The sequence below is a fragment of the Stegostoma tigrinum genome, chromosome 24 (genome assembly GCF_030684315.1).
Source record: "Stegostoma tigrinum isolate sSteTig4 chromosome 24, sSteTig4.hap1, whole genome shotgun sequence".
Lineage (NCBI taxonomy): Eukaryota > Metazoa > Chordata > Chondrichthyes > Orectolobiformes > Stegostomatidae > Stegostoma > Stegostoma tigrinum.
Window position 1 is genome coordinate 31783333 of NC_081377.1, and position 26456 is coordinate 31809788.

General features: G+C 42.2%; 1 protein-coding gene across 5 annotated transcripts in view; it reads left to right on the forward strand.

Moving 5' to 3' along the window:
* Positions 1-25379, forward strand: part of ubxn11 (UBX domain protein 11) — an 80649-nt gene extending 55270 nt beyond the window's left edge. For 4 of the 5 annotated variants that reach the window (XM_048558178.2, XM_048558176.2, XM_048558177.2 and 1 more), the window contains 7 exons: positions 3277-3494; positions 6799-6876; positions 8513-8660; positions 12235-12338; positions 13908-13978; positions 18437-18583; positions 23440-25379. In XM_048558178.2, the coding sequence (XP_048414135.1) occupies positions 3277-3494; positions 6799-6876; positions 8513-8660; positions 12235-12338; positions 13908-13978; positions 18437-18583; positions 23440-23617 (944 nt within the window). In that variant the 3' untranslated portion in view covers positions 23618-25379. Of the gene's footprint in view, positions 1-3276; positions 3495-6798; positions 6877-8512; positions 8661-12234; positions 12339-13907; positions 13979-18436; positions 18584-19352; positions 21601-23439 lie in introns of those variants that run through there. The other variant, XM_048558182.1, reaches the window with a different exon arrangement.
* Positions 25380-26456: the final 1077 nt, after the last annotated feature.

Sequence of the window (26456 nt, forward strand, 5' to 3'; positions counted from 1 at the left end):
GAGATTTCAGGGATTAGTGCTGCATGGACTGGAGTGAACAGTGCGAGCCCATGTTTTGGGTTGAGTCTTTTTTCAGTTGCCTCCTTCCTGGTCTGCCCTCACTATCAGGAGGCCCCTTGTTGATATTTGGATGTTCTCTGAAATATGGTCTTTATGCTGCAAATCTTGTAGAGAAAAGTTAATTTTGAGCTAACGGATTGAAGTTAAGCGAAATGGTCAAAGAGCTGAGCAAGAAGGGGAAAAAGTGTGGATTTTTTTTAACACAACAAGTTGTTGTGATCTTGAGTGTACTGTTCACGCTGTGGGATCATGCCCCACCCCAGGACATGAACATCTAATCCAGGCTGATGCTCTTGGTGCAGTCCAAAGTGAATGCTGAATTGTCAAAGATGTTGTCTTGAAGGTACAAATTAAGATGAGTTTCCATTTGTGTTCTCGGATAAACATAAAAACTACACAATGCTGGAGTGAGGTCAGGGCAGTCTTTCCCAGCATCCAGCTAATACTCCTTTGTTAGCCAACAGTACCTGAAGCAGGTTTTCTGCAATGTCGCTATGTGTCTGTGGTCATCAAGTCAACAAATCTGTTCTGTGTTGGGGTAAGACAACACTGGTTGAGGGGTGGTGCCAGCAACAGTGCATGTAAAGTGAATGCCTAGTTACTCTCTCAACATCCCACCCAACACCTAGTCTCTTAAGAGAGTATTTAAACTGGAAAATGGAGCGATGACAGGAGCCACATCATCAATTCCGTGTTCATTTCCACGCTCTTCTTTTTCTGCTAAAGTCAAAATACATGTTTTGTTACAATGTCATCAGCTGCTTAGACCCTTCTTGGGCCTCCTGTCCCCCAGTTGCGTTGCAGCACAGTGGCTCAGTGGTGAGCACTGCTGCCTCACGGCACCAAGGAACCCAGACTACATCCCAACCCTGTGTGGAGTTTGCACATTCTTCCCGTGTCTACGTGGGTTTCTTCCAGGTGCTCCAGTTTCCTCTTGTAGTCCAAAGATGTGCAGGTTAGCTGGATTTGCCAGGCTAAATTGCCCATAGAGCCCAGGGATGTGCAGGCTAGATGGATTAGCCATGGAAAATGCAGGGTTACGGGGTATGTGAGCTGGGTCTGGGTAGGATGCCCTTCAGAGGGTTATTGTAAACTTGATGATCCAAATGGCCTGCTTCCACACCGTGGGGATTCTATTGTATATTCTATACTATGTACTTGTTGCAATTCAGATAATTAATAACAATTACATGTAGAAATATCTAACTTCTATCAGTTTCTAAGTTCTTTTTCTACTCAAGTTTCCAGTATCTTGAGGTATTCACAAGTTGGGCATTCAACACCCCCATGCCTCTGTGTGAAGCCAAAAACTGCAGAAAAACTACCTTCTATTTTGAGTGCGGTTCCTGCGCAACAAGAAATGTTGGGCTAAGTGTTTTGGAAGAAATAGAAGTATAGCCTCTTACCAGCTACATTCAGGAGCTTGTCTTACAGGAGGAATGTCTGTAGGTCATAAGCTCTTTATTGTATCTGACCCTAGATTGTCTAAGCAGAAAGCAGTTAGCATTGAGGTATTTTCCTGAGTCGGCAGTCTCAGGACTGTAATCTCTCCTTCACTTGGTTTCTTCTTTCTTTCCTTCCTCACTTCTATTTCTCACTTCCCACCACTTTCTTGTTTTCTTCCATGTCTCCATCCCCACCAAAGCCTTATTTTCAATCTGTGATACAAACTCCTCTAAATAGCCAATGACTCCAGCCCCCTTGCAGGCGTGCGTGTGAAGCCGACCCAGATTGTATACAATATTGCTGTCATATTTGGCTCCAAGAACTGCTTTTAAATTAATCAGTGGCATCATCAGGACCATCTACATCAATTACTATAACAGCCCAACCTTGTACCTGCTTGCCAAAAGCCACATCCAGACCTTTTCTTACTTCCAGACTTGATTATTCCAACATATTGATGGTAAGCATGTAATGTTTCACCCTTATAAACTCAAGCTCATCTCAAACTCCATCTGTTCTCATGTTTGTTGAACCCCATTTGCTCATACCTTGTTCATACCACATTTGGCTCCTAGTTAAGCAACACTTCATATTTATAATTTTTGTTCTTATTCCCAAATCCCTTGCATAGAATTTCTTGCCCTAACTTTGTAATCTCCTCTTTCTGAGATCTCTATATTCACTAATTATGATTCTTGATCATGACTGATTTTAATTTCTTCATAATTTAGTTGCTCCACTAGAGGTGCCTAGATCTTAAACCTTAGAACACCATTCCTAAACCTCTCCATCTCTCTAGTTCTCTAATATTATGCTTAAATCCTACATTTTGCTTCAAAATGTTGATCATCTGCCCTAATATCTGTTTGTGTACCTTAATGACAAATTTTGTTTCTGTGCGTCCTTTGGCACTTTATATTATGTAATAGGCACCATTTAAATGTAAAATGTTGTTCCACGATCACACCTCTCTTTTTTCCTCTTTATCTTGTTCTCCTTCTCCCTCTCCAATGCTACAACTGAGATCAAAACGCTATGAATACAGACTTTGAATACTTTTTTTTCCAGTTTTAGGCTTCTGCCGCCCACAAACTTCAGCTTAACCAGAATACACCCTCACATGTGCTATTTCATGCTGGCTTCTGTGTTTTATGGATAATTTACCAGTACATCGAATTCACCTCCAAATCTCTCCATGATTCCAACACACTACACTTCAGTGATCATTTTCAGCTACACATACCTACCATCACTCTCTGCTCTCTTCACTCTTGGCTACAGCTTGTTTCCACCATTCCCCTATAGGTGGTCATTTTATCAGCCACTAGTGTCCAACATTGGAAAATTTACATTGGATCTCGTAATTATCCTCTCCTTTGGTTCCAAAACACATCTTTTTGACCTATTCTTTCAAAATTCTGTGTTCATTTCTTCACCCACTCATGATCTACAATGTATTGCAAGATACCCCTGTCTCTTGAGGATCACAACATACATACAGAGATACTCCATTGAATTGTGTAAAAGTTCTCAGCACAGAAAAGACCAGTGAGCACAACTGGTGCAAGATTATGCTCCACATGAGCCACCTCTACCCTACTTTGACTAACCTTATCAGCATATGTGTTACTTTTTTAAAACATGTATATGTAACTTCTGCCTGAGTGCAATGCATTATTTATTTCTTTATCTGTGTGGAACTCACTCTTACAAGACCCTGGTGGTTACTTTCACTCTCATGCTGTTTCTTACAACCGTATATATTCACAGGTGGTGCAGCTTTGGAACCTTTTCGAATGGACTTTGATTTGGTTCTAGAAAATATAAAAGACTTGAATGTTCTGGCTGGTGAAGGCGAAGCTAGGGTGGAACACATCACAGGTGGAGCTCGGCTAAAGAGACCAGACCCTGTACCACTCACACTCTTCAAGAATGGAATTGTGATGTTTAATGGTCCATTCAGATCATATGATGAACCTTCAACTCAGGTAAAGCACAGCTTGTAAACGATGTGTACTATAAACAGTCTTATACCACTTAAAGTTCAAGACAGTCTAACTTGCATGGTGTTGTGTTATGGGGAAATAACCAATGATGCATACTGTGTATACAGACTGCATATGATGTAGTCAGTCCATAATGTTTATGTATGAAAATGGGATAGCAAATTGAAACAGCTGCTTAAACATGCACATGGAAATCCAAGCTTTATAAATAGAGACATAAAGTACAAAAGGAAGTTATGTTAAACCTTTATAAAACATTGGTTACCTCCTATCTGAAGCATAGGTCCAATTTTATGCACCATACTTTAGAAAGGATGTAAACTCCTAGGACAGAGTGCAAAAGAAATTTATTAGAGTGGTACTAGGCACAAAGGACTTTAGTTACATGGACAGTCTGGAAAAACTGAGGTTGTTCTGGCAAGAGTGAACACTGGCATTTGAATCCCACAGCTGCAGATGGTGGAATTTAAATTCAATAAAATCTGCCTTTAAAAGTCCAATGATGACCATGAGACCATTGTTAAATGATCATAAAAAACAATCTTGTTCACAAGTGCTTTTTGAGAAGGGAAAACTGCCATCCTTATCTGATCTGGCCAACATGTGACTCCAGATCTGTGAGAGTGACTTTTAACTGTCCTCTGAAATGGTCTAGCAAGCCACTCAGTTGGATCACCACTAGAAAGAAAAAGGATTGAAGCTTGACGTACTGCTTAGGATTCGACTAAGGCACCAGAAACGATAACAACAAGCGCACACTATCAACCCTTCAAAGTCCTCCCTACTGTCGTCTGAGGGCTCGTGCCAAAACTGAGAGAACAGTCTCAAAAGCCAGTCAAGTAAGAGTCTGACTCACAGAATCATATCTTACAGACAGTTCCCCAGTCAACATCATACAATCTCTGTGTATGCTCTGTGCCATTGTTGGGGAAGATCCAGCAGAAGTGTGGCATACTGGTAAACAGTCAGGAGGCAGTGACATAGAACGTAGAACAGTACAGGCTCTTCAGCCCATGATGTGGTGCCAACCCAGTATCCTACTAAGATCAATCTACCCGGCATACCTTATATTTTACTATCCTCCATATGCCTATCCAAGAGTAGTTTAAAAGTTGCCCTGGGAGTCCTCAAGTTTGATTCTAGATGCAATGAAATCCTATGGCATTAGATCAGACATGACGGCATGGTGGCACAATGGTTAGCACTGCTGTCTCACAGCACCAGGAATCTGGGTTCAATTCTACCCTCAGGTTGTGTGGAGTTTGAACATTCTCCCCGTGTCTTTGTGGATTCCCTCCAGGATTGGCCATGTTAAATTGCACGTAGTGTTCAGGGACATGTAGATTAGGTGGGTTACAGGGGGATGGGTTTGGTAGCTGCTCTGAGGGTCGGTGTGGACTTGTTGTGCTGAAGGGCCTGTTTCCCCACTGTAGCGATTCTATGATCACAGTCTGGTTCAGCAGCAATGATGTGAGGAGCACAGCACTTTAGTGCAAAAGATTATGCTGCATCATTGCCTTCAGCCACAGGTGTTGCGTGGATGATTCCTGAAATATTCTTCAAATAGTACTGAAAACGTGCTGCAAAACTTTGGTGCCCCCAGCCAAGCTGTTCCAGTCTAGCTACAACACCTACCCAACAATGTGGAAAATTATCTTATATCCCATATACAAAAAGTAGATCAAATCCAACCCATCTAATTATCATCCTTCAGAATATTCTTGAGCATCTGTAAAGTGATGGAAGGGGTCATCAATAGCTCGAACAAGCAGCACTTGCTCAGCAATCACCTGCTCAGTGATGCCCAGGGCCACTCAGCACCTGACTTCATTGCAGCCTGGCTTCAAACATGGACAAAAGAGCTGAATTTCAGAGGTGAGGTAAGAGTGACATCCCTTGACTTCAAGACTTTTGACTGAGTTTGGCATCAAGGAGCCCTAGCAAAACTAGAATCAATGAAAATGATGGGAAATTCTCTGTTAGCTGGAGTCATACCTCGCAAGAAAGAAGACGGTTATGGTAATCAGAGGTCAGCTCCAGAGCACCTCAGAGTATTGTCCTTGAACCAACCATCTTCAACTGCTTTATCAATAACCCTCTCTCCAACATGAGGTCAGAAGTAGGGATGTTTGCCAATGATTACATGATGCTCAGCAACATTTGCAGTTCCTCAGATACTAAAACAGCCTATGCCGAAATGCAGCAAGACTTGGACAATATCCAGATTTGGGCTGACCAGCGCCAAGTAACACTCCCCCACTTCTAACATCCTCAGGGTTACCTCTAACCAGAAGTTGTATTGGATGTGCCCTATTAATACTGTGGCTACAGGAGACCGAGGGTAATTGCAGTGTGTAATTCACATTTTGGCTCTCCAAGTTTGTCCACCATCTACAAGACACGAGTGTGATGCAATACGTCGAACTTGCCTGAAAGAGTGCAGCTCCAGTAATCTTCACACCATTTGGGACAAAGCAGCCTGTTGGATTGACTCTACATCCACAAACATTCAGCCCCTCCGCCACCGATGAGCAGTTGTAGCAGTGTATACCATTTACAAGATGCAATGCAGAAATTCACTAAGGCTTCTTAAACAGCATCTTCCAGACCCATGACGATTACTACCTAGAAAGCCCAGAGCAGCAGATATATGGAAAACACCGCCACCCGTTAAGTTCCCCTCCAAGCAACTCACTACCTGACTTGGAAATATATTGCTACTGCGTCCTCACCGACAATGGGGCAAAATTCTGGAACTTTCTTCGGAGGAACATTGTTGGTGTAAGTACACCAAATAGACTGCACTGGTTCAGGAGGGCAGCTAACCAGCACGTGCTGAAATTCAGGTTATGAAAGTTTGTATATAAATGTGAGCCTTTTTCATTTTTATATGGAACTGACCAAAAAGAAACAACACTGTTGTTATGACCGAAAAAACACTGCCTGAAAGGTTGACGTAAGCAGATTCAGTTGTAACTATCAAAGGGAATTGATTAAGTACTTCCTTTTCATGAAAAGGAAACATTTACAACCTTGTGAGGAAGTTGCAAGGGTGTGAGACTAACTGAATTGTCCCATCAAAGTGGAGACCTAGGCACCATACGTGAATGGCCTCCTTCTGTGCCATATCATTATGTAAAATATGTTTATTATGCAGGAGGCTCAGTGGCTACATTGTTTCCTGTTTATGCTGTTTTTTTTTTATCCAATTTTATGTCAGACATTATTGTGATCAGAAATAGTGACTTAATGCAAAACTTTTTCTTTCCCAATATTTTAATCTTAGCATTGCATGCAGGATATCTTGGATGGATATTTCCCTTCTGAGCTGCAGAACAGGTACCCAGAAGGAGTTCCATTTAAGGTAAGTGAGTGAATAACAAAGTAATAATACTGAAAAATTTAGGGGGAGATGTTGGTATAATGGTAATGCCACTCAACTAGCAATTCAATGGCCCAGACTAGTCACCTGTGTTTCTGATACAACTGTCTTGATCAAGTAGCAGCAAGGGTTGATTTATTTAACCCTTTAACGAAGGCCTGAAGGAGTGTCATTTTGTAAATTTAGAACTTGCATTTATGTAGATCCTTTCACTGTCTCAGGACATCCCAAATTGCTTTAAAACTACTTTGAAAGCTGACAGGAGGAGCCCAGAAAGCAATAAATAAAACATACAGTTTTTCAGCTTTATTAATATGAGCATGGGGTATAAGAGCAAGGAGGTGATATTGAACTTGTGCAAGACATTTGTTAGACTGCAGATGGAGTATTTTATACTAGTGTGGAGATCATATTATAGGAAAAATGTGAATGCATTGGAGACAGTGCAGAATCAATTTACTGGAATGGTACCAGTTTTAAGAGTAGATTGAAAAAATTGGGATTGCTGTCCCTGGAGAAAAGGTTGAGGGGAAATCTGACATTTTCAACATCATAAGCAGGCCGGGCAGAGTAGATAGGCTGAAGCTGTTTCCACTTGTGAATGAAACAAGAATGAGAGAGAACAAGAAAAGATTTAAGGTGATGTGCAAACAAAGCAAGGGTGATGTGAGAAAAACATTTCTCACACAGTGAAGATGCAAGATGTGTCTTGTGGGCCCATCCCCATTTAATGGAACTTTGCTATACTAGAAGATCTAAGGTACGATCTCCCTGAGATATCAGATGGATGTAACATTGTTCTTAGCACCCTAGCTTGACAGGAAATAGATTGATCCCGATTTTCCATGTTGTTCACTGTTAAGTGACTCCCAACCACAACTCCTGCTGTCAGGTATAGATACATGGATTACAGATGAGTAGCAAGCTCAACTAAGGTGCCTTCCGGCACTGAATGGTACACCATTGTACTCTGTACTCTGCCTTGGCTCACACGTGATTTGGAGATGCCAAATGGGTGGACAAGTTCAGAAGTTACACAACACCAGGTTATAGTCCAACAGGTTTATTTGAAATCTCAAGCTTTTGGAGCACTGCTCCTTTGAAGGAGCTGCATTTCGAAAGCTTGTGATTTCAAGTAAATCTGTTGGACTATAACCTGGTGTCATGTGACTTCTGATCTTGGCTCACACATGAAGAGTGACCCTTGCTTGTGAGCTACCCGGATGGGGAACAGTACCAACAGAACTAATCCTCGATACAACTCACTGACCGCAACATTGGAATCAGAATGTGCCTTAACTATTCCTGTGAGCACTCGGTGAACTTTGTTGAATGGAAAGAGTCATATTGCCAAGTTGGTCATATCAGCCCTAGGCATGAGTTGAGAGTGTCTGGATTTGTTTGTCTCGTGGTCACCTAACTTCACAACTGCAAGTCAAGGATGAATCAACAAGGCAGGGTGGGTTAGGGAATTGTGGTTATAGGCCAGTCGCAAGATAGGATTGGGAGCTACATTCCTCTGTGTAGAGAACAATTTTTTAATAAATGCATTTGTTCCCAAAAATCCCTTGGAGGCAAAGACATATCTAACCCACAAAGGTCTTTGTGGTTTGAGTAGGTGACTGACAGGCGAGATTTGATCTTCCGGGACAGACAGTCTCGTGCAGAATTCCCTGGCATGGGACAAACAGTAGAAGGATGCTATACCCCTCGAGTCTCCAAACAGCAGGATTGTGGGGTTGTAAAGGAGACGAGTGAAATTCCAGGTGGGTATGAGCGGAGGATTGCCCTGAATGAACTGTAGGTGGCCACTCACTCAGGCTGTTGATAAGGAGGTGCCTGACGGAGGTGCCTGACTTTGTCACTGCATCTATCGACTTTTTTTCAGTGTTGCATCTGTTTAATTATAAACACTGAAGAATTTTAGTAGGATAGTGAGCAAACTTAACACTTTTTTTATGGATTTTCCTGAGTCACCCACTTACCATGTCTCTCAAACTCCTGCAGAATTGTCGGAGAGGGGGGTGAAATTCCACTTTTGGGGGGTAGAAATTGGATTAACTGCCAGATTTACACATGGCCACTAAACATCCTTTGGTCACAAACGCTGTTACATCCGGCTAATTTTTCTTAGCTGCTGAAGTTGCCAAAGATACGTTCTAATTGAGCTGTTCAGGGATATTATTACGTATGTCCGGAGCAAATGGGACTAAGAATGCAGGCCTCCTGACCCATGGGTAGGAACACTACCATTGCACCACATGTGTCCTTCTGAGTAGAAGTTGATAAAATGGAAATTTCTGCATTTCTCCCAGCTGATGAAAACTGGCTCTCACCAACTTCAAAGAATCACCTGATGCTGAACCCCTGAAATCATCTTTGACTGCACCTGTTTTATGACCATCATCTGCCCCCGAACCTCTCAAGGATGTCCTCAATAATAGCAGCTTGCATTTAAATAGCACCTTTAACTGTAAGATCCCCATTCTTGGAGTCTACAAATTTATCATTCCTTTACTTGAAATATATAAGGAAGTACATAGGACACACGACACAGAAATTCCATTTTATCATATCTTTAAGACTGATTCAAAACCAGCTGTACTGCATACAATCTGATGTTTGTTATAAAATCACTACAATGTGAGCAGTAAAACTAATAATATTACAATATACATTTGGCACTCTTCAAATCTCTAGCATCTACCTGCCCCATGTCTAGAGAAGATTGGAAGATTATGGCAAATTCATCTGCTGTCTTCAACTCTGAACATTTTGGTGTCATTACATTATCTAGTGCAGAATGATAGCACCATCTAAAATCATGGGATTACTATAGGATGTTACAGTTCAGCAAGTTTAAACAAAAACCAAGTCGTTTTCCCATCCAGCTGCTCTTAGACTTTCAAAGTATGATGGTAATTTTGGTTGGTACATTTTGAGCAGAAAGTACCCAAAAGTATGTATACACTAAAATTCTACAGCACAGGCACTTTATTACTAACTTATTGCATGTTATCAGTAATAGCATGACCTATTTTTTGTCTTCTTCTGGGTAAGGTCTAACGATATTTGGAGCAAAATTACTGCAGATGGTGGAATCTGTACTGAAAACAAAAATATCCATGGACAGAAGGCATGTTAACCTAATCTGAACTATCAACATCCTTTCTCCCCCATCACTCCATTCCCCACCTCATTACTGCATTAATGCAACCCCTTCCACACTTCACTTCAGCTGTGATGAAGAGTCATCCAGACTTGAAATGTTACCTTGCTTTCTCTCCATGGATGCTGCCTGACACGCTGTGCTCTCCAGCACTTCTTGTTTTCAGTGTAATGATGTTTGGGACTGATTAATTCATTCATTCTGCCACATGAATGGGCAGAGGTGACGTCAGATTTTTGGAATGTGTTGGTATTTGTGGAACAGCTCCTTTCAGTCATCCCCTAAACTAAAATATACTTGCTTATGCACTTTAGCAATATTGTGAAGGTACATGTTTTCAACTAAGTGCTTGACCTATTTAGCAGCTAGTAAACATTTTGGAAGACCCTGCCTCTGCAAAAATTCTTCCTCCAACAAAAGCAATTATACCAACAGTTCTTGTACTCCTGTGGGAAGACCAGTGATTCCTGATTAAGTCAGAACTTGTCTTATTCTTTTTTTATATATCAAAATTCCTACATTTGTTCTGTGTCCTTGTCTGGAATTACTTTTTGATGAGTGGTTGGTGAACTAACTAATTCTCATTCCCAGATCAACTGATCAGAGGTGGGAGATATCCTAGCTCCACAAACTCAGTCTTTAAGTTTGGCTGCCTGCACTTCCCAGTTCTGGTCTGATGTTGCGGACTCAGTTGGGAGTTGGGCCAGCTGACCAAGAAAGATGTAAGGTGCCACAGGTTTGTAAGGCAGGCTGGCAGACACATGCTCTGGAACTTCAGTGCTGTTGTTTTAAAGCAGAGGTTGACACCACCCCGAGAACAAAAACCAAAACACCCAAAGAGGAGCACTTTGCCATATAATCTGTAAAAGGAATGTGAAAAGTGATGTAACCTGCCTTTCAGTAACTTCTAGTGTTATATAAAATAAATCCCTGACATTCACTTTAAAATTAACAAGTAACAATTTATTTTTCTAACTGTAACAGCGAACAAATTATCTGCTATTAACAGAGCAAATAAATCCCTTCTAATTACTAACTATTCTTTGTATTCTTCCTCTACTTCTGTCAGTGTGGTTTCTATCCATCATCTCTCTTTCTTTCACTTCAACCTTAATGTCTCTACATCCTCAGGCCTGCTCAGAAATCATTGTTGTGAAAGCTCCTCTTCCGTATTAAACCCCAACTAGCACACGGCAGCTTCCACCCTCATTCTGCATCAAACATCTCTTGAGGTTCACCCAGCATGACTTCATTGCGACTGTCTGGTTAGGGAGCAGGATATCACAGTTTCAAGCGTGGAGGACCCTGGGGAAAGTGTGTGGCTTGGTAGAGAGCGTCCTCAGGGCTAAAAGAAAATCTATCTCTGCGCATTTCTGGTGACTGATAACTGCATTTTAAAAAAAATTACACTGAGAGGAAAGGGAGGCCACATGAAAGGCAGAGACACTCATTAACATGATGAATCAAGCATGTAAACATCTGTTGGAGGCTTTGCGTTCCAAGAATTTAACAACTTTTAATGTGGCCACAGCAGGTGTTTGTTTCAACAAAGCACATAGCCAGTCCACACCACCCCATTTCACTGAACATGGCTGATCCCATCTCTGCTCTCCCAGATGCTTGTGGCAGGGCGTGGTGCTGAGTACTGGAGAAAGTTAAAGGAGGGAGATGGTAACTGATGGTAACTGAAGATGGTAACTGATAGATGGACTATATATTCTACAAATATATAGTCCATCTATGTGTGGGCTGTGTATTTGCGAGTTAAAGGGGAGACCATATTTTTGTCAAGACAAAGACGCTCCCCATTGTGAAGAAAATGGTGGAAGCCACCAGACATCTTAGAAATCCTGCCCCGAACCCAACCGTACCCATTTATGGAGGGGGATGAGGGCACCATCATTTACACATATACACTTCAATGAGGCAGCTGTCCATATGAGTGGCTGGTTTGCTCCACTCAAATCAGGTTTTGAAGCCCTTGATATCTAGAACTTGGAGTAGGAGATTAGACTAAGTTAGAGGAGCTGATTATTTTTGAAGGGAATGCTAAGCATGAAAACAAAGGCATTGAAAACTGCTCTACAGGGTTTTGAGAGCAGATTGGTAAAGTGGGAAATGAGGAAACCTAAATAGAATAATTTTAAAATTGTTCCTGTCTTGCTTTTAAGGCCCAAAGTTGTCAGCAGATCAGTTTCTGAACAAACTGCCTAAAACTATCATCCGGGCTGGGAAAGTGATTGACATCCGAGGAGACATCAGAGACATTCTTCAGGTAACTGTGTGTGGGGCAGGCTAGGGACCTCGGTGGGGGAGGGTTCAACCAAACCTGTTGACTCGTGCTGTCCAGGCTCAGACATGAAGAGTTATCACTCAGTTTAGAAGTACAGCTTCAGGCACAAGTTTAATGCAGCACAGTCCTTCTTGATATACAGTCGCGGTTATAAGGTCACGAATGTGGCAACTAATATGCAGCCAGCAATATCCTACAAACTGCTGTTGATCCTTTTTGGTCATGGGACTGAGGAAGGAGTTCCCTCCTCCTTTTCAAACTGTGGAATTTTCAACATCCACCTGATCTGACAGACAGAGCTTCAGTTTAAAGCCTCACCCAGAAGATGGAACCCCGCAGCATCTGTCACCCAGCAAATTCTGTAAAGAAAATATTACCACATTAATTTATTGAAACAATTGTACCACAAGACGAGATCATCACGGTTCTCAGTGACGATAAGCAATCTGCTTTTGTCTTTCAAGGGTTCGAGACTCAAACAAAGAAATCCAATTTGTGTGACTAGCACTCGGTGATATAAGCATTGAGTCACCACAACAGGAGGAGTTGTGGCTGATTAAAAACAGGAAAAGGTGTGCTGAGACACTATATGTTGAAACTCCTGCTGAAGGTCACACTGCAGGCAGTTAAGCACAGAGATTCAGTGCCACTTCTTTATCAGAGCTGGTAGGCTTTTTAACATCAGTGGATGTTCAAAAAGATACAGGGTTCTGCACAGTGCAGCAAAAAATGTCCCTGTAAACACTCAGTCCCAGGCAAACCAGTACTGGAGAATAGTGCCTGACTATTTGCAGGTTTTTTAGTGCTACTCTGAGTGATATTTAATCTTTAATAGTCAGACAGGCTCAGTCACTTAGCATTTGTTTCGCTTCTGTGACGGATAGTCGTGAGATCATAGTCCCACCCCAGTGATTTGAACTCAAAATCCAGGCTGATAGTGCCAAAACAGTACTGAGGGAGTACTGCACTGTCAGAGTTGCTGTCTTTCAGAGATGTTACTGTGAGGCCTTTTCTGTCCTCCCAAGGGGCTTCATTTACTGCTGCATATGAACCAACACCTGAACTGCTCAATTAGATTGTTGTCCATAACACTTTCCATTTGCCTTTTGTTCAATATATAAACCAGGTGACACTCAATTACATTCCAGGCTGTAAAAACTAGGATCTGTTGCTGTTATTTCAGCAATTTGTGCCTGTTCAGTGTCTCTGAGCACTGCCTCAATATTGTAATCAAAAAGAAATAGTGTGCATCTGCTGCCACCTGTTGTTGATCATTGGGCATTGACTGTAAATAGTGTTAGCAAAAGTTTCACAAATTGCCAAACCTTGGTTTCCCAAAGATGAATCATTGCAGACAAACCTTAACCATCAAGCTTTGTCCCTCATAGTCTTCATTGCAAATGTCAGACGAGATTCACAGTAAGTCTTTTGCCACTATCCTAGCCTACTGGAAATTGTGAAATATACCTCTATTTAGGAGTGAGGTTCTGGCTCCAAAGCTGGTATGACGAATAGCTTTGTTCTAATTGGTTTAATTTATTCCTTCTACAGGTCCCTCCCAAACCAGCCAATGAAAATACGATTTTGGTTGAAACTCCAACTCTAGCAAAACTGAGAGAGAGGTACAGGTGTCACTGATGAAGTGGGAGGGCAGTTTGAATTACTTGGATTAGAAAAGTGTGGGTAGAAATCTGGGATCCTGTTTTGGAAGATAGGAAATAGGAGTAGGAGTTAGACTACTTCATTGATACCATCGAGTCATCAGTTTGATTATCCACTTCAAAGCCCCTTTTCCCACATTGTCTCCGTTTTCCCTTACACCTTTGCTATTATAAATCTAAATTCAACATGAGTTTCCACAGCCCTCCGTGGTAGAAAATTCCAAAGATTCACAACCCTCTGAGTAAAAACCAATCTCCTCATCTTTGTCCTTAGTGACTTCTCCTTATTCTGAAATGGTGTCACCTGGTTGTGGACTCCCCAACCAGGAGAAACACCTTTCCTGCATTTACACCCTACCTATCCCTTCAAATATTTTAAGTTTCAATGAGATAACCTCTCATTTTTTCAAACCTCCAGAGAAAACAGGCCCAGATTCACCAATCTCTTCACAGAACAGTCCTGCCATCCCAGAAGAAGTCTGTTGAACTTCTTTGCACTCCATCTGTGGCATTAATATTTTTTTGAGAGAAAAAGACAACACTGCCCACAATAATCCAGGTGCAGTTCTTACAAACTTTTCTATATAATTGAAACAAGACTTCTGTACTCAAATCCTGTTGCAATAAAGGCTAACATTCCATTAGCCTTCCTAATAGCTTGCTACACCCGCATTTCAGCATTTGGTAATTTATTGACAAGGACACGCAGGTCCCTTTGTACATTTTAAATTTTCTAATCTCTCACCATTTAAGGAATACTTTGCATATCTGTTTCTCCTACCAAAGTGGACAACATCACATATTCCCACATCATATTCCATGTGCCATGTTCTCAGCTCTTCATTAAGTGTGTTCAAATCCTCGTGAAATCACTACGTCTTTCTCACAATGCACATTCCCGGTTAGTCTTGTATCATGTGCAAGTCTGGAAATGACCGACATCTCATTGATATATATTGTGAGCCCAGTATTAATCCTCATTGTCACCGTCTAGTCCACCAACATGAGAATAATTATTCTTACTCTACTTTCTGCCTGTGAGCTAATCTTTAAACCATATTGTTAAATTATTTCCTATCCCATGTGCTGTAATTCTGTTAAATCAACCTCATGTGAGGCACTTTATCAAAAGCCTTCTGAAAATCCACGTGTACTACCATCAACCAACATCCTCCCCCTCTATCAACTCTATTAGTAATATCCTCAAAATAACAATTTCATCAAATACAATTTTCATTCACAAATCCATGCTGATTGTACCCAATTAGATTATTCAAATGTCTATTCGTCACATCCTTCTCATAGTTTCGAACATTTTCCTCACAAATGATGTATCGCTAACAGCCATTTTCTTCCCATTTTCTCTCTCCCTCTTTATATAGTGACAGCTGCTAGCTTCCAATCTGCTGCAGCCGTTCCACATTCAGTCATATTTCGGATGATCACCAATATGCCCACTGCCTCCACAGCCATCTTTTCAACGCCCTCAAACGTAGAATATCAAGTCTTGAGGACCTATCACCTTTCAGTCCGATTCATTTCTCCAACACAACATTTTTACTAATTTTCCTGAAGTAATCATTTTCCTTAGTGCTTTGAATCTTACGTTGGGAGATTTCTTATGATGACTTATCATCGAGGACCAACACAAAGTAACCAGTTTTTCTATTCTCTGCTGTTCTTCTATTCCCCATCTTAAATTCTCCTGACTCTGCTTTTCATGGACTGACATCTGTCTTAACAAAATGTTTCCTTTTTACATCCCTATAGAAGCTTTTACGGTATTTTTATAATATTTTCTAATTTGCATTGATATTCCATTCTCCCTTTATCAGTTTGTTGTCCTCCTTTTATGTATTTAAAACCCCCAGTCCTCAGGTTTATTACTACTTCTGGAAACTTAATATGCCTTTTCTTTAAACTTATACAATCCTTAGCTTCCTTTGTTAACCACAGTAGACTGCCTTTTTTGGTTGTTTTGTTCCTTGAAGAAGTCTATGGTTGCCATAAACTATGTAGCAATTCTTTAGAGACTTTTTGTTGCCCATTTACTATCATACATTTTTAATCTGTTTTTTCCAAGTGACCACTGGCAATTTCACCTTGTGCCTTCGTAATTTTCTTTGCTTAAATTTTTGTCTATTTGGACATTCAGCACACTGTTCTAGAAAACTATCCCCAACACACTCCACCAAAACATTAGCGCTCATCAGGTTACCCAGTCTCACCTTGATTATTGTTAATATCTTTTGCTGCATACGTCAATAATCTGACAAAGACCATGCTGCACATCACCATTATTGATCAGTGTCTTTAAAGCACATCTAATAATGTTGACTGCTCTTTGCTATTTCATAGCTCCACCCAAATAAATTCCACGTTATTCTTCCAATCTGAGATCCTCCCTTATTAATTTACTGAGTCCATCCATTACTATCAATGCAACATCATCTTTTCCTTTTTCCCTGTTCTTCCTGGATATCAAATATCCTTGAATACTCTATTCCTAGTCCTGGTTATCCTGCAGATATGTTTCTGTAATGGCAATTAGCTCATACCTATTTACTTCTATGTCTTTAAATCATTTACTTTGTTGCAAATGCTGGAAAGACCTCAGTGGATCTATTTCAGACCTCTTTTCCCCACCCCATTTCTGAAGCAGGGTCCCAACACAAAACATCAAATTTTCCTGCTCCTTTGATGCTGCCTGGCCTGCAGTGTTCCTCCAGCTCCACACTTACCTCTGACTCCAGCATCAGCAGTTCCTACTATCTCCGGATGCATTTAGTAGCGTGCCCTTAACTTTGTCTTTTGACATTATTCCACGTTCTTGTCTTTATTCTCTAATTCATTGTTAAGTTCAATTGTCACTTTACTGCTTTCTGTTACTATGTTAATTTCCTTCCTATTCAAGCTACCTCACATGCCTGCCACCAAGGTGATTTAAACTTTCCCAAAAGCACCGGAAAATCTCTCCAGGAGAATATCCGTTCTGGCCCTCTTTAAGGTGTAACCCTTATACAAGTCCCACTTGCCCAAAAACAGGTCACAATTCTTCAGAAAGCTCTCTCTCTGACACCAATTCTGCAGCCATGCTTCAATTCAGTTATTCTTGTGTTACTAGCACATGGCATCAGGAGTAAAATTGAGGTCTTGAGGTCTGACCTTTTTAAAATCTCCTTACTAACTTAGTAAAATCTGTTGTCAGGGCATTATCCCCCTTTCTGTCTAAGTCATTGGTACTGATATGGATCACAGCCTCCAGCTAGTCATTTTCTCCCTGAGGGATGTTGTAAGGCCAGTCCGTAATATCTGTGACCTTGGTTCTAGGGAGGTAAAACACCATCCTGGAGTCACCTTTACTGCCACAGAAGTGCCTGTCTGATCTTCCTGTCTGTGGAATTGCATATATCTATTGCACTCCCGCTCTCCTCTCCCTTCCCCCTATGTGATATCCAAGGTGCCACTGACCTGGCTGTGGCTGTATTCCCATGAGGAACAATCATCCTCATCTAGGTCCAAAATGGAAAACTGATTAGCAAGCAAGATAGACTGTGGGGATTCCTTCCCTGCCTGCCTGGTTCTCATGACTGAGCTAGGGTGTGACTACCTCCCTGATATAGCACTCTACCTTGTGAATGCACACCACTAACTCCAGTTTCTCCCTCAAGTTCTGAAAGCCAGAGCACAAGCTTGTGAAGTGGGTGACACTTCCAACATATCTCAGGCTGTATATTCCAATTTGTTACAATTGGAATAAATAGGTTGACTTATCAGTTATTCACTAGTCAACGGTTAGCCCAGCTACAGCACACAGTGGTGAACTACTGTTGGCTCTCTGTCACCTTTTGCCATTTTTTAATCTCCTGGAGATTGATAAACTTAGAAAAAGAGAGGATGACCACCTTAACCTCATCGTCAAATTCCCTAACTCAGGTTTGCTCTCTATTTCAGTTGCACTCTGGTAGAATCAAGAACGGTGAAATGTTTTGTAGAATGTCTGATCATTTTCATTCCATCTACAAAGCAACCTTGCAGCGCAGGAGGCCAGTCAGCCCATCATAATGTGCTAGCCCCCTGATTGAACTATCTAACTAGTCCCAGTCCTAATCTCTTTTCCTATATCCCTGGAAAAGTGATTTCTCATCTTCCCTCTCATTTTCTGAACCATTTTAAACACATGCCCTCTAATTATTACCCCTCCTTACTAGTCAGAATCCCTTGTTATTTTGAACACCTCTACCAAAATTTCCCCTTAACCTAACCAGTGCCGTGAATGAGTGCCCCGTTTCCTAAGTCAGAGTCCAGTGTTCGGGATCAGTGTCCAATGCTGCATGCTGTCAACGCCCCAACCCAGTGTCCAGAGTATATTTGCTGCTCCCATTGGCATCACAGAGTCCTCTGTTTTCTTGATCATAGGTTGGCGCTCAGTGAGGAAAATGACCGAACATTGAGAAAAGTCTCCACGCTCAGGATCAAATCAGAGAATGGAGAGAAGGTGTACATAGTTAAAATGCTTTTCACCGAGACAGTTGGGGCCCTTCGCACTTACCTTGACCAGAACAGGTAAGAGGGTCCAGTAATTAATGGGCAGCATCAATGTCAGAACAGAAGCATCACTCCCCAAAATAACAGGAAATGTGCTTGTATAGCCTTGCCTTTAGTAACCAAGAAGGGTGATTTAATTGAGGTGTTTATGATTGGAGGACGTGGTGGTATAGATAGAGAGCTGGCTTTGTGTAGCACAGTTGTCCAGTAAAACTGTTATAACCTGAAAACTAATGCTAAGCTACTCAGTGATGTTTATAGAAACATTTTAAAAGCAGAATCAGGCCCTTTGATCCCTTGAGCTTTCTCTGTCATTCCAATAAGATCAAGGCTCATCTTCTAGATCAGTCACATTTTGCCACAACATCCCCATATCCTTTAATTTGCTTACATTTAGCCAGATCTTTAGATTGTATTTGATGACTAAGCATCCACAGCTGAATTCCAAAGGTGCATGAAGACATTTCTCTTCATCCTAAATAGTTGACACCTTACTCTGATACTATGATCTGTCTTTTCCAGAGTCGTCATTTTTTTAAAAAGCTGGCCAGCGTCTGAATTTATAAGTAATGCCTTGATTTCCAATTGAAGCCGTTTTCTCCAGGTGTGGTGAAGTGACAGGGTGCGATTTGCATGGGAATAGCTAACCCTCTTCCAGGACTCTAAAATATTGTAGAATTTCTGTTGGTGTGAGTGACTGTACCCATATATTTGAGCTACAATTTTATGGGGAAAGGACACAAAAGCCTCTGAGAGCCTCTTAAAAAGGTACATTTTCCTTGTGCAGAGTTCAGCAAAGTTGAAGACAGAAGTTTTACTTCCTCCGTGGAGATTTGTCCCAGGCCGCTAGACTGTTGATGTGAGAGGGGCAGTCAGGAACAGAAATGGAAAGGCAAAGTTCTGTGGTGGTCTTGGGATCATTTCTTGACCCAGCCACCATGAAGACAGTCAAGGCCTGCTGCGTGAAGAGGGATAGAGGAATGGCAGCAGCACCACCTTTCCGGGCAGAGCCAGCACAGAGCACATCAAGGGAGGAGAACATCTTACCCCAGCAGAACAATGTACATCTCTGCAGAAGTTATCCTGACTTGACAATTGTCTTTGCAGATGGAGGCTGTGGTTGGTGAAATCTGGGGCCTGTTTGAGCAAGATTCTCATACCCTAAACAACTGATCCCTATGCCCTACCCTTCATAGTCTCTATCACCACTGGCACTCAGTGACAGCATGCAAATTTATAACTCAATGAGGCTCCTTATAAAAAAACAGCCTTTACCACCTGAAAGAATACTTGGAAGCATATCTAAAGACACACAACATTCTGACATATGGAACAGCCTCTGTGCCTTCTTTGTGGAAAACACACTGCATTTGACTTCCTTCCAGAGGAACTCCTCTTTTTTTCACAAACAGGTCGGTGTGTTGCTACATGCTCAAATGCACCAATGAACAAAGGTTGGAATGGCTTGCAACATTCATACCTCCTTGTGAACTATCTCCCACGTTCTCTGAACACAGGATGAAGAATCAGATTTCCACTGCCAGACATTCTGATCCCAGCTTACGTTATTACTGGATGAATCAGATCTCAAATTGCAAACTTTCTTGAGAGATTTTTTTTAAATTTAACAAGGCAATTTTCCACCGAAACAGTAGAAAGATACCAACAAGTTAATCATTACACCCATCATACACACAGACCAATACCCATAAACGATAACAATGTTTATAAATCACACCCCTTACATCACAGACATACATAGCTAACACTTCACCCATGCCATCACAGAGATGAACTTCTGGCTTCTGTCTCCATTGCCATTGGTAAGAAGTTGCACTTTCTGATTACCTGGCAAATGAGTCTATTGGTGTATGATGATACGCCACCCCATTTGTTGAAGAAAATACATTTCCAGAATCTTGCAGAGGTAACAGAAGTCTCTTCTGTCAGTTAGAGATCTGGTGAGAAACTCTGCATCGTCTTCTTTCAGAAAGGCCCTCTGTATGTGGCCCATTCAAGCCGTTGATAGATCAATTAGAGGGACCTTAGGATCAAAAGATCCCAAATTGGTATTGTCTGAGGCTGCTGACCATTCCATCTGGCAGCTCTGTTGAACCAAAGTGCCACAAGGCAAGCCGTGGTTATTGCTGCTAAGACATCGCCCTGAAGGTGTGAGATCACTGGATCTCAGGTACAGATGAGTGATGATGGGGGTGGGGATCTGCAGTGGGATTTAAGGTTTGAGCAACAAGGCTAGGGGTTTGGTCTCAATGGGTAATCTCTGCTCTCCACCTTCCTGATGCTGAATCCATTAATTAGACATGGTACCTTGGATGAGGAATATCATTGGGAGCCCACCAGCAAGCACAACAGGGTGTTACTGTCATGCTCATCACATGGCAATCCTCAGGCAATTCCCCATTTAAGGGTCTCAACTGGTAGCAGTAGGAAGAAGATTGACATTGGGATGGAAGCCAGATGGTGATCGGGACCCTCCCTCCACTCTCACAAGTGACTGAATGCACTCCCTACCATACCATCAAACTCACAGGGGAGGTACAAGGTTTTACCCAATTCATTTGCAAGTGCATGAAACTTACTGATATACTGACACTATAAATTTATCAATGATCAAAATGAACTGGTGCCCTGTGCTCACAAACCCTCACATAGTGCTCAACATTTCACCTTGGAGAAGGTGGAGACAGCTGCTCACCTCTCCAGCTACAATAATGAACTCAGCTGCCATCTTCAGTGTCCATGGCCACCTCATCAACTTAATGAATTGCCTTCGGCCTTGCTGACCCAGTCCTTCTGCCTGTACAACATACAGAGCCCATTCTATATTGCATTCAGAGACAAACATCATCACTGTAGGTATGGATCATTGGGGTCTATTCTGATGACACCTCATTAATGCTTAGATCCACATGAACACCTTGAACATACCTCTCATCTATCACAAAGGATGTCCGTGTACTTCTGTAAATTAATTGCCAGGAGTGCAGCAAGTCATGGAACCGTTTGTGCATCAGATCCAGGAACACTGCATTCGCCTGCTGCACTCATGGTGCAGCACATATCCCTCTGGAAGCATCCTTCCTTCTTCATGGATCCATAACATCCCTCCTTCACTGCAACTCTTAGACCACAATCTGGCATTTAATCTGGCATCTGCCTTCCTCACCTGTCGTCCTCTGCAACATGCTGGCATGACAATGAAGAAAACACATGGACAGATAACCCTCCTTGCTTTCACTGTTTGGACACATTATCCACGTCTGTTCAGCTGATTCTCTCATTCAGCACAGACTGATATTGTGGGGTAGGATGGGGACTGTATAAATGCAGTGTGGCCAAAAGTCATATATCGATATCTCATCAACCTGGCATATTGTTCTCTCAAGCACATGCCTCTGTTGGCCGGCTCTCTCTGATCGCACTGTGTCACTATGGACAAGGCAGAACTGGATACTCACATTTTGATAGATGAATGGTAAAAAAGTGGAAGAGCAAAGATTTTGCATCTGGCAAGTCAAAATTATGTTGGGACCTACTGATGCTGCCAAGTTTCCATTATTGGATCTGTGTAACTCTTCTGTCATCAAGTTACTATTTTGTATGCCTTCTTTAATGCTGACTATAGTGTTGTGGAATCTCTCATATTTGTCTTGAAAGGCCTATCATGGACCATCTTTTCCTCTGGTAGTTTGTTTTTTAAAACCTACAGAGCCTTCTAAACCTCCTGCTTTTCACCTTAAAAAGCATGGCCCCTTATTATTGACTGTTCACCTAAGGGGAACAGCTGCTTTCTGTCCACCCTGTCCATCCCAGTCAACCTTGTCTGTTCTAAAAGGAAACAACACAAGATTATCCAGAGATCACAGAAATAACAACTTATAACTATTTAAATTGTCAAAGTCAACAATTCACTTCAATACAAGTTTCTTACTGAGCTAATACTTATACTGATCTGGGCTGTCAGTCAAGCATGCACAATGAGGAGATGAAAATCCTGAATTTGTAAGAATTCCGACACCTATACACCCCTTCTGTCCAACAAATTTTAAAAAAGACTCTTTCAAACCCTCAGGATGTCACAGTGAGATATTCCTGAAGTGAAGACTTTGTTGTATTGTGGGAAAAGGCAACTGGATTTTGGGCTCAAGTCTCCCAGTGGAATCTGAGCCCTTAACCATCTGACAAAGACTGTAGTCACTGAGCTATGACTGACTACCAGGGCACCAAGATCTCCACTGTACTGAAATCAAGGTTCTCTAGACTGACCTGCCACTTCTCAATACCTCTAAACTGGAATTCCTCCAATCATACAAACTCATTCCTTCTGCTAACCTCAGTTACCACTTTCCATTATACTGAAGAAGTTTCTAAAGTCCATTAAAGTATTATTCAGTGGAGGCAAGTGGCTCCTGAAAGGAGGTACTTGTGCCAAATTGACCAGAAGTTGACCCCCCCCCCCCCCCCCCCCCTGCCAGCAGGATGGCACGGTGCCTCTGTGGTTAGCACTGCAGCCTCAGTGTCAGGGACACAGATTTGATTCCACCCTCGGGTGACTGTGTGGAGTTTGCACATTCTCCTCATGTCTGTGCAGGTTTCCCCCCATTTCTTCCTACAATCCAAAGATGTGCAGATTATGTAGCATGGCTATGCTAAATTGCCCATAGTGTCCAGGGATTTTTAACTTAAATGTGTTAGACACAGGAAATGCAGGGGTGGGGGGCTCTTCGGAAGGGCTGTGTGGACTTTTTGGGCCAAATGGCCTGGTTCCGCACTGTAAGAATTCTATGATTTTATTTAGTTTCTTGCTGGGTGCTGGGACTTTAAGATTTTGCTTGGTGGTTGATGTTTTGCAGGGGACAGCAACAGATTGATTATGACATTATCAGCACCTTCCCTCAACAAGTCTACAGCGATCAGTCCAAGACTCTGAAGGAGTATGGGCTAGTTCCAAATGCTATGCTAATCCTCCGAGCCCGAAAACCACAGCTCCTTGACCAAGAGAAGGGTGTGTTCAGTCTGGATGAGGAATAATCTCAATAGAAGAAGGACCTCCAGTCCAGCTGCTGGTGATTCAACGCCTTTCCATTCCCCGCAAATCCAAGCTGGGAAAATAAGTTCACAATCACTCACAAATACTGGGAGGAAATCATAGCAACTGCATCTCAGTGAGTGTAAGAAAAGGTTCAGAGAAAACTCCAAAGTATATTAACAAAAGTTATCAGCAACTCTTGGATTCTTTACTCCTTTCTTTTTCGTTCAAACAGTCAGTTTTGACACAGGTCACCAGTTGCTAGTTGCAATGATAAATGTCCAAAATAACCAGTTAATGACCAATCGACTTGCAAATTCAATGACAACAATGTCACCAAGGTTAATGGCAAGACTTTTCTAACCGCATCCTACACACACACACACACACACACACACACACACACACACACATCTACGGTTATGCAAATTTAAACCAATTTATCACCCCCCACAATCCGCTAAACCTGCTGTTAAAAATAAAGCAAAAGGTTTGTCTGTGTTGTTTAATTTTCACTTCTAAGTCAGTAAAACCAGACTGTGACAGACGTGCCCCAGGTCCTGCCTGCAGTTATTCTTTTAGCCTTCACCAGAACACGAACATTTAAATAGTAGAATTTAGCCCTTAGTAAAACAGACTGTGGTGCAGGTACTCGTAATTTTCCCATCCCAGGAAAACACTTCTAATAAACATTTTAATAAAAGTTGGTAAATGAAAATGAAGGCTGTCTATTTAGCAATATCTAGGAAAACTTATTCTTTTGCTAAGTTCTGCAATCAATTATTTGGATTTGCAATGCAGAGTGTCACCTACAGCATGGATTCAATTTCCACATCGGCTGAGGTTACCATGAAGGACGCTCCTTCTCAATCTCTCCCCTCACCCCAGGTATGGTGACCCTCAGGTAAAACTGCTACCAGTTGTCTCTCTCAATTGAAAAGCAGGCCCTGTGGTCTGGTAAGTCTGTGGTGGCTTTACCTTCTACAACCAACTCCAACCTTCAAACAGCATTCTGACCAGCAAGACAGTTGAGTGTTTTTAGGAGGACAGGTCCTGATTTTCACTGAAACGCAGAGAAACACATTGCCACTAACTCTCACTGAATTTATTACAAGATCATAGTATCACACAGCTACCTTCTGTGTTGTACTATTGTAAACCACACTGGCTTTTTCAAAGAATAATCCAGTTAGTCTCGCTGTGGTGCTGTTACCCTACATGACTGCAGTGTTTTCTTCACCTATTTTATCAAACTCCCTTTCGAAAGCTATTACTGAACTTGTTTTCCACCATTCTCTTAGGCAGTGTTGGCTGGGCCAGCATTTATTGCCAACTCCAAGTTGCCATTGAGAAGGTGGTCAGGACTGTTTTCTTGAACCACTGCAGGCTACTTGCTGTCGGTAGACCACAATGCCATTAGGGAGGGATTCCAGGCCTCTGATCCAGCAACAGAGAAGAAACAGTGATCTATTTCCAAGTCAGAATAGAGTGTGGCTTGAAGGGGAAGTTGCAGGTGGTGAACGCCCATCAAAAATCTTCCTCGCCTTATCTGATCTAAGTAGAATTAGGGCCACCTTCTCCAGCCTATCCATGTTATGGTGATCCCTCCTCTCCATAATAATTCTGGTAAATTGTTCCTGCATCCTCTCCAAAGCTTTCCTGTTCTTTTTAAAGTTTGGTTCCCAGAATTAACACAATCCTCCAGCTGGGCATGAACCAGTGCTTATACCAGTTTGGAATAACTTTATAGTAAAGTGTGAAGCTGGATGAACACAGCAGGCCCAGCAGCATCTCAGGAGCACAAAAGCTGACGTTTCGGGCCTAGACCCTTCTTCAGAGAGGGGGATGGGGTGAGGGTTCTGGAATAAATAGGGAGAGATGGAGAGAAAAGAAGATAGGTGGAGAGAAGAGTATAGGTGGGGAGGTAGGGAGGAGATGGGTCAGTCCAGGGAAGACAGACAGGTCAAGGAGGTGGCATGAGGTTAGCAGGTAGGAAATGGAGGTGCGGCTTGGGGTGGGAGGAAGGGATGGGTGAGAGGAAGAACAGGTTAGGGAGGCAGAGACAGGCTGGGCTGGTTTTGGGATGCAGTGGGGGGAGGACCAGCCCAGCCTGTCTCTGCCTCCCTAACCTGTTCTTATTCTCACCCATCCCTTCCTCCCACCCCAAGCCGCACCTCCATCTCCTACCTACTAACCTCATGCCACCTCCTTGACCTGTCCGTCTTCCCTGGACTGACCTATCCCCTCCCCACCTATACTCTCTCCACCTATCTTCTTTACTCTCCATCTTCGGTCCGCCTCCCCCTCTCCCCATCCCCCTCTCTGATGAAGGGTCTAGGCCCGAAACGTCAGCTTTTGTGCTCTTGAGATGCTGCTTGGCCTGCTGTGTTCATCCAGCCTCACATTTTATTATCTTGGATTCTCCAGCATCTGCAGTTCCCATTATCTCTGGAATAACTTTATACTTTTGCACTCCATATTTCTATATAAAGCTCAGGATCCCATTTTACGATTATTTAACAAATGTCAACATCCTAGGATTTCTGCAGGAGTTTTCCTGATTTTCTGCTGCAACTTGGGTAGAATTTTGCCAGTTACATGTCCCCTGTCGGCCAACCCTGAGCCAGATCTTTAATATTTCTTCAGCAACATCTGGAGAAACAGTTAGGAAATAATGTTCCTATTCACACCAGATGTCTGCACACTTGCACCTTCAAGACAAGAGTCACATAGAGGATTGGTCTGTCAGACTAACCCTGCACAAGAACAAGTAGTGGGAGCAGGGATAGGTGAAACCTGCTTCACCATTCAATACAATCATCAATTCCACTTTCTCTCCAT